The sequence below is a fragment of the Hemicordylus capensis genome, chromosome 1 (assembly GCF_027244095.1).
Source record: "Hemicordylus capensis ecotype Gifberg chromosome 1, rHemCap1.1.pri, whole genome shotgun sequence".
Classification (NCBI taxonomy): domain Eukaryota; kingdom Metazoa; phylum Chordata; class Lepidosauria; order Squamata; family Cordylidae; genus Hemicordylus; species Hemicordylus capensis.
In genome coordinates, this window is record NC_069657.1 from 266,813,013 (window position 1) to 266,833,001 (window position 19,989).

At 41.7% G+C, this 19,989-nt stretch overlaps 1 protein-coding gene across 7 annotated transcripts in view; it reads right to left on the reverse strand.

Annotated features, from left to right (window-relative positions):
* Nucleotides 1-980: 980 nt before the first annotated feature.
* Nucleotides 981-19,989, reverse strand: part of SLC23A1 (solute carrier family 23 member 1) — a 43,555-nt gene continuing 24,546 nt past the window's right edge. For 6 of the 7 annotated variants that reach the window (XM_053286594.1, XM_053286592.1, XM_053286595.1 and 3 more), the window contains 9 exons: nucleotides 19,556-19,737; nucleotides 18,833-18,953; nucleotides 16,530-16,686; nucleotides 14,640-14,787; nucleotides 8,335-8,440; nucleotides 7,399-7,528; nucleotides 4,397-4,540; nucleotides 3,147-3,242; nucleotides 981-1,728 (listed from right to left, as the gene is read on the reverse strand). In XM_053286594.1, the coding sequence (XP_053142569.1) occupies nucleotides 1,481-1,728; nucleotides 3,147-3,242; nucleotides 4,397-4,540; nucleotides 7,399-7,528; nucleotides 8,335-8,440; nucleotides 14,640-14,787; nucleotides 16,530-16,686; nucleotides 18,833-18,953; nucleotides 19,556-19,737 (1,332 nt within the window). In that variant the 3' untranslated portion in view covers nucleotides 981-1,480. Of the gene's footprint in view, nucleotides 1,729-2,743; nucleotides 2,858-3,146; nucleotides 3,243-4,396; nucleotides 4,541-7,398; nucleotides 7,529-8,334; nucleotides 8,441-14,639; nucleotides 14,788-16,529; nucleotides 16,687-18,832; nucleotides 18,954-19,555; nucleotides 19,738-19,989 lie in introns of all 7 variants that reach the window. The other variant, XR_008314007.1, reaches the window with a different exon arrangement.

The following is a 19,989-nucleotide window of genomic DNA, read 5'->3' on the forward strand; positions in this document are numbered from 1 at the left end:
CTTTGAAAGCTTTTATACCAACAAGACCTTTAGCATTTTTACTGTTTTATGCATTAACGAGGCTTTCTGAAAACTTTTGTGTATTAAAAAGCTTTTTTGGGGAAACTTTTAAGTATTTATGTGGATAAAGCTTTGTGAATCATTTATTAGAATCTCAATATACACAATTACATTTTCATACATATATTAATGGATGATTAATACATATATTTCATATGTATTTCATACATATTATAATGGATACTGATTAAGAACCATATTGTTGATTATAGGAGTTATTCTTGATCTTTTACAGTTCTCTAGTTTCATTTGGATCAGGCTTATTCCCTGTTAAGGTTCTAAGAATCTGTGCCTTAGAACTCATGCATGTCTACAAAGGTGCATTGCTGTATTATCAAAGAACAAAATATGCAGTATATCCTGCAACAATCTAGAACATTTAGGTGTTCTGTGGCATCTTGCCTAATGTCCCCTAAAACTACTCAATTTGTATTGGCTTTCATAGCAGCATAATTTTAGAGTCTTTATTAGATTGCATTAAGTGGCAGCATACTCCTGGTGTTGTTTTATATAGCACTTTTGAGAGTTCATAGTGCTCCACATCATTAGTATCAAAGCTAAATTTGGTGGCTATCATGCTGCACAGATGCTTCCACTGCACTAAATACATTAGAAAGAATATGTATAGTATCGCAGAAGTGTGATTGCACAATCTTAAGTAGTAGCACACCAGCCCTGTTCTGCAATACCACAGGCATTGTTTTAGATGCCTGCAGCAGTGCAGCTAGTTCAAAATTCTTACCTACTCTGCGCAGCATGCTGGGTATTGATACTAGAATCTATACTTGATTTTTTAAAAAATAAAATCTGCATGGTTGTGAAGAAAAGCTTGGATGTACACATGAAGATTATCCTCCATTTATTACTTGATGTTTTGTCAAAGTCCAGATTACTTAAATAATGAATTGCAAAACCAGAGCTAGCTAGATAACCTTTATTACAGTCTTTGACCAGTACAGAGAGTAAAATAGCATAAACCAGATGTATGGAATTGGACCTGACTGCATAATTTTGGCTGCAAAACCTTTTTAAATTAGAGAATACACACAAGCTTTGCTAATGGTCTTCCAGTATTAAACCAGAGCACTACTTTACCTCTCCTCTAAGCCCAAATTGGATATGTAAAATTCAAAATAAAAAATACTGCCTGTGAACAAGTGTGTCTAGAGAGTGTTCAGGTTCTAGAGGGGGCTCTGGGTGAACCCTTACCTGCTTTCTTTGAACTCCAGTTGTCAGAGGGGGCAATGTGGGGCGGGGAAGAAGCCTTGATGAGCCACACATGTCTTCCCATTTAACAGCCATTGATCCAGCTTTGCCTGGAGAGTCTCTGCTGGGACATGACTTAAATACTCTGGGAATCCTGCACACTCTCCTTCCACTGATTGACTGCTGTTGTCCAGCTTTCTGTGATGCTTCATTTTCAAACCTTTGTGCATATGACTGTGATATCTGTTGTGTTTGGAGTATCTTCTGCTGTATCGGGATCCCTCCTTGTTTTCCAGTTAAAACCCACAAAAACCGGGCACACTGGCACATACTTTAGCCACTGGACCTTTCTAACAACACCCATGCCAAATGGAAAATCATAACTCTTCAGTTTTGCAGATGTGGTACTGTTGGCATATGCTCCAGCCTTCCACTGTACTAGGCCACGTTCCTCTTGTGTCCCTGGGAAGGGTTACAGATGATTGAAAAATGAGTTTGGAACAAAGACTAAAGCCACATTATCTTTTAACAAAAATACGTTTGCCATTAACTTAAGTGTACAGTTAAGGCAACCTAAAAGCTCACACTAAAACACTGCCTCTTAGTGGTGGGCATCTTAGTCAATTATAGTGAGATGACAGTAATAAAAGGAATAGGGGTGTGTCTAGCCAATCTTGTAAATGACTCATTTCTTAGATAATAATTCTCCAAAGGGTTAATTAAAATCGTGGTTGAAAATGTAGAGTTCCGTCTCAAAAGCCACAGTATGGATTTTCCCCCCACTCAACAAGGAAGCAGCACCCCAACAAGTGATCAGATTCCAGCACATGCCCAGAATTTTATTAAAAAGACAAATTTCTAGTGTGCATGACAAGAGGCTGGCATGCATACTAAGGAAGCACTAGCATTCCCAGCAAAGTGCTGTGTGAGCATTGCTGCTGTCTTCCATGCTAACCCCATAACACAAGGACAATTTTGCCTACCTCCCCTGCCCCCAGAAGAGACCTGGAAATAGGTCCCTAAGGGACATGCAGTCCTCAAGGATCTACTTCTGGGCTGCAGGGAGCATTTCAGGAGCAGGGAAGATTGGTGAAAACCACTCCCCACCATGTGACCCAACAGCAGAGCTGTGCTAGGCTGCAACACAGCAGCACCAGTGCTTCATAAGAAGTGCTGGTGCTTCCAGAGGGCAGCTTCACATGACTGTCCAAAATTCGGTAAGCCAGGACCTAGAGATTCCTGGCAGTGCACACGCCCAGCAGGTGTGTCACCTGAAGCAGCCAGAGTCTGGTTCCCACACCATGTTACTGACATTCTCTCCACTTCTGCTCAGCTTCTGTGTAACCAAGAGCAGAAGTCGGGTGGAAGAAGTCGGGAGAATGACGGTAATGTGGTGCGGGGACAGAACTTGGGTGGACTCAGATGATATGCCTGCTGGATTTGGAGGCTTCATATGAAACTCTGGTTCCCAGCTTACCGACTTTCAGGTGGTCATGTGAAGCCGCCCTTAGTCTGCATGTCAGCCAGAGTCTTCTATTCCAGTGAAGAAGGTGGTTACACTACTGGAAGGTCATCTGCCTCCTAGTCATGCCTATGAGATAAAGGAATGGCTGTCTCTGTTTATCTCAATAAATGCTACATTCATACTACCACTACCTCAATATATAACACAGATGCCACTAGAGTCAAGGGGGGAAAGGGGGATGGCCCAATTGACAGCTCCTGTTCTCCATCCGTGTAGTCTTTCTTTGGGTTTCACATAGAGCAGGGGTGTGGTCTAGGTTGCTTTGGATCCATTTTGAATCCCTATGATTATGTGCACTCAAGACATGAAATACATGCTGCAGCTGCAGCCCACTGTAATGTAATAAAAGCTGTACCTGGAATGGTGTTGTCCAGAATGAATGCAATGCTGCCACCAACAAACATTTCTGTGGTTAACAGTACTGTTAATATTTGGTCAATTTCAGCAATGCCTACAAGAGAGATTAACAAGGGTCTTGTGCTGTCTGATCCCATTAGTTAAGATACTGCTCCTAATGCAGCAGAACAGGGAGCAGTATCTGAAGACTGTCAACACCTGGATTTTGTAATATAGATTCCAACATGCACATTTGAAGCTTATAGATTTAAGTGAACTCACATCCGCCCCCTCCCCACCCCCACTAGTCCTAGTCTTGCCCCCTCTAGCTTCTTTTCCATCAATGGAGCCAGTATTCATACATACTGCAACTGTACATTTATCTCAACATGTTCTTCAGTCTAGACAATAGAGTTTGGTTTGATGAGCATCAGTAAATTGGTATAAAGCTCTACACTCAGTTTCCATGGCTTGCTTTCTCACTTATTATTTTCCAATCATCCTTAGCTATTGAGATATCATGACCTGGATGTAGATGGTCCTTCCTATCATCAGGCTAAGCAGAAAAATTAAATCTATTACCAACATATATATGTCATTGCACTGCTCCTTCCAGGTGATTTTCTAATTTAAAAGCAGATCCTGTTTTAAAATGTGACACCCCAGTCATGCAGAGGTTTGCAAAAAACAAACCAACCCCCAAAACACTACTTAAGAGTGAGGCCTGCCACTGGAGCTTTGTCTTTGGCTTTGTATCCTTGGGTATTGTGGTGCAAATAATATAAACTTGCAGAAATAATTCTACCACAAGAGTCACACGATCATAGAGCTTTTCCCCCTCAAGTATAAGCTTGTCCTAGTGCCTGAGAGATCTAGCTTCATTAGAGGCCGTTATCAGAGGGGAAATTGTGGTGTAGAGGTTAGGGCAGTGGTTCACAACCACTGAGTCAATTTATTATGGGATTGCTGGGAGTTGTAGTTCAGCAACATCTGGAGGAACCCTGGTTGGGAACCACTGGGTTAGGGTGTTGGACTAGGACTGAGTAGATCTGAGTTCAAATCCCAGTTTAGCCATGAAACTTACTGGGTGATTTTGAGCCAGTCGATTATCTCTCAGGCTAACGTAATTTACAGGGTTGTTGTGAGGATAAAACAAAATGTATACCACTCTGGACTCCTTGGAGGAGCCCAGAGGAGAAGCAGGATATAAATATAGTAAATAAATATAGATAAATAAATCATCTGAGTAGGCAAAGCCCATTTCAGTACCTGTGTTGATAGCATTTGGTCGGGAATCTAAGTAGTTTGGAAGTGTGAGCCCAAAAAACATGGCAAATCCCAGAACAAAAAGATTGCGGGAGGAGTTCATGTCGACAAACTGCAGGTTGGACAACCCCACTGCTGTGATCATGCCTGCAAAAAGGGAAGAAGAAGAAACTCAACTTTTTTTATAAATGCAGAGTTGTTTGGCTAAAATGGAAGATCAGGAGTGCCATCCCAGGGTATTGAATTTACTGCTGATGCTTCAGCATAAATACCCTTGGGTATAGAACAGGCCTGTGCTGTTGATAATGTGTCCGTAACACTGCCTTTATAGCTTTTTTAAAATTTAAGTAAAGCTGTTTTGAGAGTGTGTTATATTTAGGCACAGTGAATGAACTGTGCACAGTCCCCTTAAGTACAACTCAGTCACCAGACTCCTCTTTCTTCCTCCCAAAGCAGCTTTGCTTTTTTTCAAAATGGGGAGCCAGAACAATAACATGTGTGTGCTAATGTGTCATATTCAGTGAGCACCTAGATGTCTGTAGCAAGCCCCCAGACTTCAGGGTTCAGGAAGCAGAGCAAAATTCACAGCCAAGTCAGAGGCCCAGGCAAGTTTGATCTTTGGAACAATTTTTTATTTTTATTTTTAAATAAAGAAACCAACAGCATGTCAGGAGGAAAACCTGATGCTTTTTTGTAACCCGCTCTAAATCCACATTAATAGACCATTTATAGGCTGTTCGGTTGGGCTTTTTTCTTTCTTTCTCTTGATAAGAAAACAGAGCTGAGCCAAGAAATATCTTAATAGGCAAGACTACATGCTTTGCACAGTCATATGGCAATCACACTATTTGTACTGCACACAGAACTTGGTTTTCAGTATCCTAAGAACCTTAGCTTCCATTTTAAAAAGAAAAAAGCAAGTTTCTAGTTATTACGGATCTTTTTCAACGGGTTGATATCTGTGGCAGACCCCATATGAATGCCTTAGTAATCTGTTGTGGTTCCTATTAGACTCACAGCTGAGCAGCACTGGCGTGAAGGTGCCAGTTGTACGGATCGATGCTTCCACAGGAGCAAGGATCACAGCTGCCCTTTTGCTCAGTCCTGCGATTATACCAGTTGCACCAACCACATGTGCAGCTGTCATGTGAAGGCAATAGAAACCAGGCTTCTGTGTGAGTGGAGTCTACTCATGCACTGAACTTAATAGCATTCTCATGGGAGCTACCAAAATCACAGTGTATCTCAAAACAGGTATATATTTATATAAACAACACATGCAACTGTACTGAGTATAAACAATAACAGACTATCACAGAAATATAGATGCTCATCATGGTGACCCAGTGACCTCCATTTCAGTTATCTTTTTCAAGTGGACAGATGTTATGTAGGAGTCCAAAAGATGCAATATTTCTGAGGATAATTCTTAGATGATTCAGAGAAGTGCTCCTAAACTGCTATTCTTACAGACACTTTAGACACAGAGCATCTTCAAAATCCAAATGGAACTGTATTGAAATTATTATACTCCAAGTAACTCAGTCAAACTTGCAACTCAGGACTACTAAAGCCAGTAACCTCTGAATACAATATGTTCCATGATAGCTATACTACATACTACTCTAAGTGTTCACTGACGCTATGGACTAAGGTGGCTTCATTACAATTACCCCAGAATGCTTTTTTTAGTATATCAATTTTCATGGGAGCTGCCACAGGCCATCATATGCAGACAAAGGAAGCTCTGTGAAATCTTAAGAAACCACAGGGGTCAGTAATATTTCTTGTGTTTGCCATCCTCATGACTACCAGAAGGAGAATATGTTATGCAAAACAAGCTTATATGCAAATTTGTGTTTTGCACACTTGATACACGTCTCAGACGTCAGCCTTGATGGGCACAGAATTTTGCTATTTTTGTACAGCACAGAGACTACATACTGCTTCCTTTAGTCCACATCAAGAAAAATAAAACCCTCTGCTTGTTCCAGAAAGGATCAGCAGTGCATATACTCCAGGATGAATAGAGGGATAATGTTGAAGGAAGTTATCCCAAAGTGAGCATTTTGTGAGAAAGAGATTAATCTGTGTGTAGCATTTTGCAGAGAATAAATATGGGAGGAATACTGTAGAGCTGAGTTGTCCCCAAGTAAATATTGTTTGGGCATTCTTCTTAATACTTGTTTCACACAGGTTTTTGTGTGTTTATGGAAAAATGTAAACAGGGAAGAAGCAATCTTGATTAATCTTCTTCAAGAAACACATCCTTTAATAATAGTTCTGCTCTTGGTTAATCAGGAGAGTCTAAGAGGTGTTTATAAAATGCCAAATTGTTGCCTTTTGTCATAATTTTGTTAAACGGATTTTGATCTTCCATTTAATTTAACCACCCTGAGCCATTTTTGGAAGGGCGGTATATAAACCAAATAAATGAAGTATCTTCATGTCCCATCTATAAAACCTAAATTCAAGTACTGCCTATTACTCTGAAAACAATCACACCTAACATCTGACTTACTACCAGGGAATCAAACCATTAATGTTTTTATTTCCTAGTTGCAGTCCAGCTGCAGTCAAAGTTTAACAATCATCTTGGCATATCTAATTCCATTTTATTTTATTATTTATATGATTTATTATTGCCAAGTGAGCTGCCTGGTGCTCCTCCACTTTCTACAGGAGAAACTGCATGCTATCTCATGTGATCCTTTATTTCTTTTTGTCCGACACAAGGTTAGATATACATTTCTGCCTTTTATTTTCAGTGCTCTATGGTTATATGCATTCCCTCCCATCATCATGAGGGATTGATACTCCTGCCTTTGGTTTCTAAAATCACTACAGCCTGCTTGAAATTTCAGTTGTGCAATTAACATTCCAACTATGACTGAACATTTCAAGGTACCTCCACTCTAGTATATCAATAAATGTCTATCACTGTGGTTCCTTTTAATCTCCTACTGGCTGTATTTGGCATGATGGTGTTTTTACAAGTAACTTACCAAACAATGTGCAGAACATCCCACCAAGGATGGGGTCAGGAAGGGAAGCAAACAGAGCTGTGAACTTGCCAATCGTTCCCAAAATAAGCATGATTCCAGCACCATACTGCACCACTCTCCTGCTACCCACCTGTATTGGAAAGCCAACCATATGAAGTTGTGCATACTGTACATTGGACCTTTGCAATATTTTTATTACTCTTTTCTATAGCTTTCTGCTCTCCACATTTCTTTTCCTTGCATACAGCTCTTGACTGTAGTACTGCAGCTAGACTTGAAACTCTTAGGATACAGGGGCAGTGACCAATGCATCTGCAGGGCTTGCGGCTATTATAAGTGTACACAGAGCCTCCCCTGCCTCTGCCAGCAGCAAGGATGGGCTCTTGGTTGGCTCACAAGCCTTGAGCATGTACCCTTCTTCAATAGATGGTATGCTGTGTGGTATGTTGGCCAACATATTTTTGTTTTTTCCTGTCTGGCACAAGTAGTCTTTTGCCTTTTAGTAGGGCTTCTAACTGTAATAGAGGGACATCTTCCAAATTTTCTGATGGAAAAACTGAGACCAAATTAACAGTTATTTCAACTGGCTTCCCCCACCCCCTCCACGTTTTGACTTTTACTTCTCCACAGGTTATAACAGTTTTATATTTTGCACTGCTTATTGTGACAATAACACAAGGTTTAAGTAGGTTACAGTGGTTTGGATAAGAAAACACAGATACAGGGACACCCCAGTTTGCAGAATGTCTTTGAAACAAACATGATTTAACCACTTCCACTCTTTGCACATGAGAACATTATTTTGGTTCATTTCTCAGCCAGCTCCAGCCAGATGTTCCTGAGTCTCCTCTCAGCATAGGCCCATTGGCCATGACTGGCAGGCATCCAGCGAGATCCTACAAACAGAAGATGCTATCAAACATGGCAGTGTGGTACCTTGGTGATGCCCAAGACTCCAATGTTAGGGCTCGAGGAAGTAGAACCATTGCCAGTGCCCAGTAGCCCAGCAATTATACAAGAGATTCCCTCTATAAAAATGCCTCTAGGGAAAGAAGAAGAAAAAGAACCCCAACAATTACATTAGGTTTTCCATGTTTGTCTCCAAGACTTTTTGTAGGAGAGAATTACAAAAATATCTTTTACTTCGGATTGATGTTATTTATTACTCCAGTCATACTCAGTCTTCAAGGGCTCCTGCACTAGCTGATGACATTCAAATCTCATAAAAACAATTTAAACCAATAATTAATACATAAGATCAGCAACATAAACATTAGCCCAGAGACTCAAACCATGCAAAGGATATGTTGCCTCCACCAACAGCAGACCATGTAATAACAGTGCTAGATTGAAAAAAGCTGAAGGTTCTATCATGAACTCTATTCTGGATCACCTACCACACTATGACTCAAGCCCTTCTTTGGCTGTTCTTATGCAGGTATGCCCCAAAACAATCATGCTCCCCTGTTCGGCAAAACCCACAAGTATTTGACCATTCTGTTGGGTTTTTGCCATGAACATTGTCTCAGTTCTTTATATGGGGCATGCTTGTCTATATTTGAATGTAGCTATACTGGCTTGGGGGCCGGGGCGGAGAAACAGTTTGTTTGCTCTACTCTTGCTGACTTAAATTCAAACTGAGAGGTTCTCCCTCTCTCTGCATAAGAGACCGTTAGCCTGCTTATTGTTTTCTTAGCCTATGTTTCGTAAGTAATAATTATCAAGCTCTTGTTTCTCAGTTAAAGTTGGCTTCCTGTTCAATTACTTATAAAGGATCAGTAATTTCTCTGCAACATATTCCTCATGCATGGTGTCATAGCTCCTTCCTCATCTGGGAACAGCTGAAATTTTAAAGAAACCAAGCATATGAAGTACAATAGGCTCAGACCCCAACGGAGGCACTTGGAAATATTGAGGCCATGGTAAGGCCCCAAGCCTAGATAAATTCTTAGGCATAATTATGTTAGTGGTTCATCCAATCCCTTGCTAAGAGAAGAAAGTCTCAAAAATAAAATTGAGAATTAGAGGGGGCTTACATCCTGAGTTATGATGTGCCAGGTACTAGGGCAGATGACCTTCAGAGTAACGCCTCATGGACACTAGCCCATGGCGGGGGGACAGAGAATTTTGATGACCACCTTTCCCCCCAGAAGTGATCTGTGCCATGTAAAAATATATGTCCCTAAGGGCTGCATGACCCTCAGGGACATATTTTTGCATAGCACAAAGTACAGGTGAAACTCGGAAAATTAGAATATCGTGCAAAAGTCCATTAATTTCAGTAATGCAAATTAAAAGGTGAAACTGATATATGAGACAGATGCATTACATGCAAAGCGAGATAAGTCAAGCCTTAATTTGTTATAATTGTGATGATCATGGCGTACAGCTCATGAAAACCCCAAATCCACAATCTCAGAAAATTAGAATATTACATGGAACCAAGAAGACAAGGATTGAAGAATAGAACAATATCGGACCTCTGAAAAGTATACAGTGTACTGTGCTTGATTGGCCAGCAAACTCGCCTGACCTGACCCCATAGAGAATCTATGGGGCATTGCCAAGAGAAGGATGAGAGACATGAGACCAAACAATGCAGAATTGCTGAAGGCCGCTAATGAAGCATCTTGGTCTTCCATAATACCTCATCAGTGCCACAGGCTGATAGCATCCATGCCACACCGCATTGAGGCAGTAATTGCTGCAAAAGGGGCCCAAACCAAGTACTGAATACATATGCATGCTTATACTTTTCAGAGGTCCGATATTGTTCTATTCTTCAATCCTTGTCTTCTTGGTTCCATGTAATATTCTAATTTTCTGAGATTGTGGATTTGGGGTTTTCATGAGCTGTACGCCATGATCATCACAATTATAACAAATTAAGGCTTGACTTATCTCGCTTTGCATGTAATGCGTCTGTCTCATATATCAGTTTCACCTTTTAATTTGCATTACTGAAATTAATGGACTTTTGCACGATATTCTAATTTTCCGAGTTTCACCTGTACTTCCAGGAGAAGAGGAGGTCATCAACCATCCCACCCATCCACCCCATTACTTGAGTTATGCTAGTAGACTGCAGCAGCAGCACTTCTCCCCTAGCACCAGCACCTTCATAACTCAGGATGTTGGTCAAGGCCTTTTGATGTCATACAAGTTTCAGAGTGGCTATTGAATTTGCTTAGTGTTTTCAAAACTAAAGCACAACAGTGGAAACCCTTTACCCTTCTATATAATATGCCAAAAGCAGCAACTGTTCTGTCAACTCCCAGAAGGTGGGAATAATTTTGATATCTTGCTTCATACATGAAAACATCTAAGGCTGACACTACAGTTTCTTCTAATGACTCCTTGGCTATGTAAAAAAACCAAAGCTTGAAATGAAGAGAGGTTGTTGTTTCCTGACACAACTGATTGAGTAAAAAGCTCTTCTCCCTCCAACCCCTCAATCCTCTATGACTTGGGGGGAAATTGTGGGTATCACAGAATAGATGTTTTAGATTGTGAGCCCTTTGGGGACAGGGATCCATCTTAATCATTCATTCATTCATTCATTCATTCATTCATTCATTTATTATTTCTCTGTGTAAACCGCCCTGATCCATTTTTGGAAGGGTGGTATAGAAACCGAATTATTATTATTATTAATAATAATAATAATAATAATAATAATAATAATGAAATATCGTCAGTTGAGCAACCAGGGCTGGAGACAGCAAAGCTACTGGAAGAAACGTCGCTTAACCGAAAAAAATATACCAAAAATGCCAACAAGGAAATAATGATCTGCTATTACAAGTCTAGTCCAACTAGAAGAGGTTATTTAAAAAGAATGTACCAAATTTGGAAAGAGAAGCATCCAGATACAGAAATAACAGAACAAAGGCTAGCAGACCAGAGAAGATTCATAATAAGAAATAAAGTATTCACAGGAGTTGAGCTGGAAGAACTGCAAAGAGCAACACAGGCTCAAGATATGGAAGAAGAATTACCACCAACTGAAGCAGTTGCTCAGGCGCAGATGGAGGAGGTGTTGGAAATAGAGGATACCACCGTTGCTGAACTGTTTCAAAATCAAAACCAGGCAACCTCCCCTTTGCCTTCACCTCAAAAACCCAAATGCCGTTTAACAGAAAAGCAACAAGAAATAAAGCAAAAAATAACTGAGCACATGAACCAAACAACCACCAGGGTTCGACTTCCCGCTCTAAAAACAGTTGCCAAAAAACAACTTGCTCAGGCATTAAAAGATGTCAATGCTGCACTTGCAGAAATATCAACTAATAATTTGCAAGAAACAAACCAACTAATGTACAGTGCAGCAACAATAACAACACAAGAGCTCGGATATAAGATCAGTGGACCTGTAAAAAAAGAAAGCAGTATATCACCTAAATGGAAGATTCGATTAGAAAATAAAATCTCCAGGCTTAGATCAGATGCTAGTAAATTGAAAGATATGAAAGACAAGAAGCTGAAGAATGAAAACACCAAACAGTATCAGATCCAAAAATACCACCTAGATTCAAGGAAAATTAGAGAAGTCCTGGAAATAATAAAGCAGCAAATAATAGCAGTGTCAAAGAAGATTAGCAGATATGAAGCCAGAATTACACAACACAGGCAGAATCTCTAATTCCAGTCAAATCAGAGACGTTTCTACCAAAGCATAGAAGGAGAAACTGCAAGAAACGTAGAAACACCAAATAAAGAAGAAACAGTGCAATTCTGGGGGAAATTATGGGACAATCCAATAGATTATAATAAAAAAGCAGGCTGGATGAAAGAGGTCAAAAAATGTAACCAGCAAATGCAAGATCTAATAATACCACCAGAATTAATAAGTGAAAGAGCAAAGAAAATTAAGAATTTGACTGCGCCAGGCGACGATGAACTGCATGGCTTCTGGCTTAAACACCTAACAAGCCTTCATAAACAACTATCAAAACAGTTCAATCAATTATGAAAGGCGGTGATATTGAACAATGGCTAACAACTGGGAAAACTTATCTCATTATGAAAGACCCAGCAAAAGGCGCAGTTCCAAGTAATTATAGACCGATAACCTGCCTGCCAACCATGTTCAAATTATTAACTGGAACAATAGCAGATGAAGTCATGTAACACTTATTAACTAACAAACAACTTCCAGTTGAACAGAAAGGAAATTGCCCAAACACCAGAGGCACAAAAGACCAGCTGCTGATTGACAAAATGATTTTAGAAAACTGCAAGACAAGAAAAACAAATCTAAGTGTTGCATGGATTGACTACAAGAAAGCCTTCGATTCATTGCCTCACACATGGATACTAAAATGTTTAGAAACAACTGGTGTCAGCAAAAACATTCAAATTTTTATTAAAAAAGCAATGAGCATGTGGAGTACACAGTTAACAATCAATGGCGAAGCACTTGGACAGGTTAGCATTAGAAGAGGCATTTTCCAAGGGGACTCACTATCCCCTCTATTGTTTGTAATCGCCATGACCCCACTTTCACAAATACTAAACAAAACAGGCCTCGGATACCAAACATCTAAAACATCCAGTAAAATCAACCATCTGCTGTACGTGGACGATCTGAAGTTGTATGGAAAGTCCCAGTCAGAAATCGAATCACTGCTAAACACTGTCCGTATATTCAGTAGCGATATAGCAATGGAGTTTGGACTAGACAAGTGTGCTGCATTAATAATAAACAGAGGGAAAATAGCAAAAACAGAAGGAATAGAACTGCCCAATGGAAGCAAGATCAAGAACCTGGAAGAGAAAGAACCTTACAAATACTTGGGCATTCTCCAGGCTGATAACATCGCACACACTGAAGTTAAAAGAAAAATTGGAAGTGAATACATCAGGAGAGTCAGAAAAATTCTCAAGTCCAAACTCAATGGCGGGAACACCATACAAGCCATAAACACCTGGGCTATACCTGTTAACAGATACACTGCAGGAATAATAGACTGGACCCAGGCAGAGCTAGAGACGCTAGATTGTAAGACCAGGAAAATCATGACCATCAATCATGCTCTGCACCCCTGCAGTGATGTAGATAGGCTCTACCTCCCTCGCAGCTCAGGTGGAAGAGGAATGCTGCAAGTCCATCAAACAGTAGGGGAGGAGAAAAGAGGCCTTGAAGAATATATAAGGGACAGTGAAGACGATGCACTTCAAATGGTCAAGAACGCGCAACTATTCAACACCAATGAAAGAAAGCAGGCCTACAAGAAAGAACAAGTCAAGAACCGGGCAGAAAAATGGAAAAATAAGCCCCTGCATGGTCAATATTTACAAAATATAAGTGGAAAATCAGACATCACCAAGACCTGGCAATGGCTTAAGAATGGCAACTTGAAGAAAGAAACAGAGGGTTTAATACTAGCTGCACAAGAACAGTCACTAAGAAAATTGCAATAAGAGCAAAAGTAGAAAAATCCACCACAAACAGCAAGTGCCGCCTTTGTAAAGAAGCAGATGAAACAGTGGACCACCTGATCAGCTGCTGTAAGAAGATCGCACAGACTGACTACAAACAAAGGCATGACAAGGTAGCAGGGATGATTCACTGGAACATCTGCAAAAAATACAAGCTATCTGTAGCCAAGAATTGGTGGGACCATAAAATTGAAAAAGTTGAAGAAAATGAAGATGTAAAAATATTATGGGACTTCCGACTACAAACAGACAAACATCTGCCACACAATCCACCAGATATCACTGTAGTCGAGAAGAAAGAAAAACAAGTCAAAATAATCAACATAGCAATACCAGGGGATAGCAGAATAGAAGAAAAAGAAATAGAAAAAAATCACCAAATACAAAGATCTACAAATTGAAATTGAAAAGCTGTGGCAGAAAAAGACCAAAATAATCCCAGTGATAAGTGGCACCCTGGGTGCAGTTCCAAAAGACCTTGAAGAGCACCTCAACACCATAGGGGCCACAGAAATCACCATTAGCCAATTACAAAAAGCAGGTTTACTGGGAACAGCCTATATTCTGCGATGATATCTATAACCATTGACAATAAAATTCAGCCACCCCAGGTCCTTGGGAAGGATTCGATGTCTGGATAAAACAAACCAGTCAATAACTCCTGTCTGACTGTGTAAACAAGAAATAATAATAATAATACCTACAGCCAGTTTCTTCCAAACACTCAGGGCCTGGTAAACGATGCATCAGAGTTACGCGTCACATAAACAAGCTATGCAAAGAAGCTTCATATCTCCTACCTGTTAATGGCATGCACAGGTGGAGGTGGAGCACCTGCAAGCCTAGCACAGGCATAATAATCCCCAATAGATTCAATGATCCCAGCCAAGGTAGCACTGAACATGCCCAGCACAGCAGCCGCTGTCACTGTGGGGAGCCCCCACTGACCTAGGATGAAGAAAGGCAAATATTGTAGGTATTCGCTCATAATGTATCTTGCCAGGCATCCCAAGCACATGGCACAGAACCCAATTCATGTAGTCCAAACCCCAGTCCTATATGCAGACCCTAGTTATCTACATCACACATCAACTCTCCCACAGATTTCCACACAAGCCTTTATGCAGGATGGCAAAACCCTCAAAAGTCCTGCATTACAGAAGATGCATGTAGAAAGAGCTGGGCTTGTGGCATGGAAGTTTCCAGAACTTAGTGGACACATTATTTTGCAATGGAGGCAGAAGAAAGGAGTTTAGGGTCTATTTATGTTGTGACCTCATAGCTTTTGCTCCTGTATGGAGGGTGGCATGGAATGCAACAACAAAAAGCTTGGTGGATTAGTGTAGATCATTTCCCCTCAGTTCCTGTTCTAGGAGTTTCCTGCTAGCATAAGGCCAAGGAAACAGCTGTCACTGGGGTCAACCCCCTTCACTTCCTCCGTCTTTTAACTGCAGTTAGGCGCATGAGTCTGAAACCTAGGGGTAGAAATGTGAAGCAAAAGAAAAGCACATTGTGGGTTGCTGGGAAAATCTGTTCTCTCCTTCTCCTACCCTCCACCACGTGGTTCTTTTTCTGGCTATGCACCCTTTGAAGAACAGAGTGCAGGGTCTCAGCACAGTTCAGGAGATGACATTGAAAAAGAGAGCAGGGGAAAGGAACATTTGGTGAGAAGACGGTCCAGTTCATTTCCATGCACCAGGAAGATAGAAAAGAGGTGATACACACACACACACACACACACACCCCTACCTTGAGCTTTCCCAGACAGCAGGGCTTTACCACAGGTTTTCTGTGAGGCTTTACTGCAAGTTTGAACTTGCACCAAAAACCCAATACAAAAAGTGGGGTTTTTTTCCTCCAGATATAATTAGGGCTACACTCTAATGCGGGATGAAAAACCTGAATTGTGTGTGAAGTGCTCCCTGAAAGCTCATGGGGACTTGGGGTTAATTTGGCAGATATGTGAAGGCACACCTCCATTCTGGAGGAGATGTGGACTAAATCTTGGGTGTGAAAAACTTCCTTGGGAATGTCAAGTCAAAACATGAATCTATAAAGCTTCAATTCGGCACTCAAACAACATCAAGTCAGCAAATATGCATGTTTATTTGGATTCATTAACTTATGTTACAGGCTTTGTCTCAGAATTTGGTGGGAATAGTCCCAAGGACCACTGCAGTAGCAGGAGGAGAAGTATGGGTCAGTGAAGGAGAGCTACTGTGTATCAATGGGAGTACATAACTGAGGGCTATGGGGAAGGAACAATACGCCATGTGGGGCACAGAGCTCCATTCCAGGAGACTGGAGCAGTTTGCAGACAATGCCTTAATGGGGGGTCACTTCAAGTTGTGAGGAGGGTGCCCTTACCCCACCCCCACCCGCTGCTGTGCTTTCTTCTCCAATGCTGCTTCAAAAACCGCTGGCATGGGGAAGCTGTATACCTTCTTGCCGCCCTGGTCAGCGTAAAACTAGAAGAGTATGCAGCTGCCCTGTGCCAGCAGTTTTTGAAGCAGTGCCAGAGGGGGAACCGCGGTGGGGAGGTAAGGGCAATCTCCCTGCACACCCCTACATTTCCAAAATCCTATCAGAAGCTTTATGAAATTCTCCATTTTGAAAATCATAGAGGATTAATGGCTCTGATTATATATCACAAATCAACATCAGACATGCCTCAAACACCCATTACTTACAAGGGTAGGGTAAACGGAACCATGGTGCAATGGACATGATTTCTCCTCTCGCATCCGTTCTGGCCTTATATCCATAGGCCTTTGCATCACGAGGAAAGACATCTGTCACTGTCAGAATATAACACAGGAGCCAGACCACCAAAATGGCCAGTATGATCTGGAGAAAAGACACGGATAGTACAATGCACATCCAGCTGTACTTATCCATCAAAGTCTGAGGGAGGAGCAACAGCAGAAGGAGAAACAGAATGTGGCTAAAGTATCACCGAATATTTATTGATGGGACTTCTATCCGGCCTTTCATGAACAAAGGCCTCACAAGACAGCTTACAAAAAGTGGCAAGGCCACAATGAAACACAGATGAATATTTATTATTTATTTAAAATATTTATACCCCGCCCCTCTAGTACACTACTGCTCAGAGCGGCTCACAGCATTAATAAAACAGATACAATGTAAAATAAGACTAATAAAATGAAGCAAGTTAAGGTTATAATACCAGGCTAAAACTGCATTTAAAATTACATTTTTTAAAGTGTCAAATTAAAAGTTATTTGACAAGCTAAAAACTGAGAACTATAAAAACTAAAGAAGCTACCAGGTATAAGCAGCACATATTAAAAAGCATCTTTAAAAGATTGTTTTTTTTAAAACACTGTGGAAGGGAGCCTGGCAGAGCTTTTCAGGGAGGGTGTTCCAAAGCTAAGGGGCCACACCCGAAATATAGAGAGACTAATATATTTTGGACTTCAAATTTATTACACTAATTACCATAAAGCTTCTGGGGGGGGTCATGGGCCCACTTTGTAATCCAATGGAGAAATAAGAGAGTCTTCCTGAGCTGATATGAATCCCCACATACCTTTGCCCTTCTATCTTGGAATAATTTGTGGTATCTAGAATCACAGAACTGAAGACCCCCATGTTCCATGTGAAATGCCTAAGGATTCTTCCATATTTCTGAGCACAGTTCAAAGTGCTGGTGATTACCCTGAAAGCTGTAAATGGCTTGTGACCTGGGCACCTGAAGGACCCCCACCTATCCCATGAGTCTGTCTGAACAGTACATTCTTCATCTGACGCTCTCTTCCAAGACCCTCTGCCATCTGAAGTTTAGTGGGTGGAGAGTGCAGAGAAGGTCTTTTCAGTTGTGGCTCCTTGTCCATGCAAGTGACTCCCACCTGCCCCTGCCCCCGCCCCCAACAAGCTTTCCTGTACCAACCCTGATGTCTTTTTAGTGCCAGGCTATCAAGAACCACCAGGACTAGAACCAGTGATCTTTGGCTCTGTGCACAGCTGCCTCATGTGGTGAGCCACCAGGACTGGACCTGGGCAGCAGTCAAGTGTGTTTCAGGCTCTGGATTGGCCATGCACACCTTGATAAACCATTGACTCTCTAAGACAGGAAGAGCTATAAAAGGCTTCCTGTTGACCTGGGGAGGGGCAAGGAAGGACCCGGGGGTGGATGGAGTGGGGTGATTGGTCACCTTCTATGGGGATAGAGATGGAAATAGGTAGGAAACCAGTGGGAGGAGTGTGGTGCACTCTGTGCACCACCAAACTGCCTCATGTGCTGGTGGGGGCAGGGATTTCAGCCAGGCCTGCTTTCCACTATTGTATTCAGTTCCCAATCCCTCCTTTTTGCAATTTTGCCTTTCCCTCTTTGATGTACAACATACTTTATGGATGAACCCTGGCATATGCTGTTGAGCATCATGTGCATAAGAGAGCTAGTGTGGTAGACTGTATGGAGTCTATATTGGTGAGGAGAGCTGGTCTTGTGGTAGCAAGCATGACTTGTCCCCATAGCTAAGCAGGGTCCACCCTGGTTGCATATGAATGGGAGACTTGATGCGTGAGCACTGCAAGATCTTCCCCTCAGGGGATGGAGCCGCTCTGGGAAGAGCAGAAGGTTCCAAGTTCCCTCCCTGGCTTCTCCAAGACAGGGCTGAGAGAGATTCCTGCCTGCAACCTTGGAGAAGCTGCTGCCAGTCTGTGAAGACAATACTGAGCTAGATAGACCAATGGTCTGACTCAGTATATGGCAGCTTCCTATGTTCCTATGAGTGCTGCAGACTCAACTTCAAACCCCTGCTCTTCCATCAAGCTTGGGCTAGTCAGTCTCTCTCAACCTAGCCTACCTCAATGGCGTGAGCAGGGGAAGAGCCATAGATGCCACTCAGAGATCCTTGGAGCTCTGAGTGGGATAATAATGTAACTGTCTCAAAGAATCAGAATCTGACTAAGTTCTGGACCATGGAAAACTTATTATCAGACAATTTAAAAGGGGGACCATCCTTACTGGAAACATCTTGAAGATCTGTATCCGGAACACAATGCACCCTTTTCCGCATTTATAGCCAGGAAGGAGAAAAGACACATTTCGTAGGTACTGAGCAAACAAAACGATTAAAAAAATCGACCTGTTAAAAAGAGGAAGGATAGAGTGAAAAGCAGAGGGAAAGGGGAATAGCTGTGGATATTTGGGTCTGCAGCACCAAGAATAAAAGGTGCAAATTAAATATATCTGCCTCTATAATCTGTTTCTCATAATTTATTCTACGCAGAACTGTGGAGCCACAAATTCCATGGATTGTGTCCAAATTCTACCCAATACATGAGATTGTGACCCATGTTACAAAGTTCTCCCTGTGCCATAAGTCTATTTCTTTTATTGTCATCACATTTGCATTGTTTTTAATGCATGTGTTCTCATGTTTTAATTTAAACTGTCCCCAGCTCTAACTAAAACTCCCCCTGTGCTCCTAGTACTGATTCACCCTTCTTGTCTTGATCTCCCCAGACTCTAAATATTGGCCAGTTGTCTGTAGAAGGACAACCATCTACAGTCTCACTCTCCACCTCATCTGGGCTGGGCTGGCAGTAGAGTAAGATGATGAAGGAGCATGTGGGAGTCTGGCCAGTTTGTACCTCTGAAGTTCATTCCACAGAGATTCTGCACTCATTTTGCACCTCTGTATACTTTGCATCAGTCTGAAATTGGAAAATACAAACAAGAACCTACAGTGCTGCAATGCCCCAGTGTGATCCAGCGCGCTCCCCTGCAGCTTGGAAGACAGAGAGACCTATTAAGGAGACAGTGGGTGTGACGGTGAGGGGCCCGATGTAGTTGAGCAGTGCCCCAGGGAGGCCCACCAACCCAATTGCCACTTCCACCAGGCTGGAAACGATGACTGCTCCTTGGATCTATGGCAGAAATGGGGAAAAGATAACGACACTGACAAACACGAAACATGGATAGTTAAGCAAGAGCAGTCAAGTCACATGGCACTAAAAATCCAATGTTTGCAGCCAGAAATCCAAGATTCTGTAATAGGGATGCATTATGGGAATTGCTAATATTTGCATGGATTTAGGTAAAGTAAGGTAAAGTGTGCCATCAAGTCGATTTCGAGTCCTGGCGCCCACAGAGCCCAGTGGCTTTCTTTGGTAGGAGGG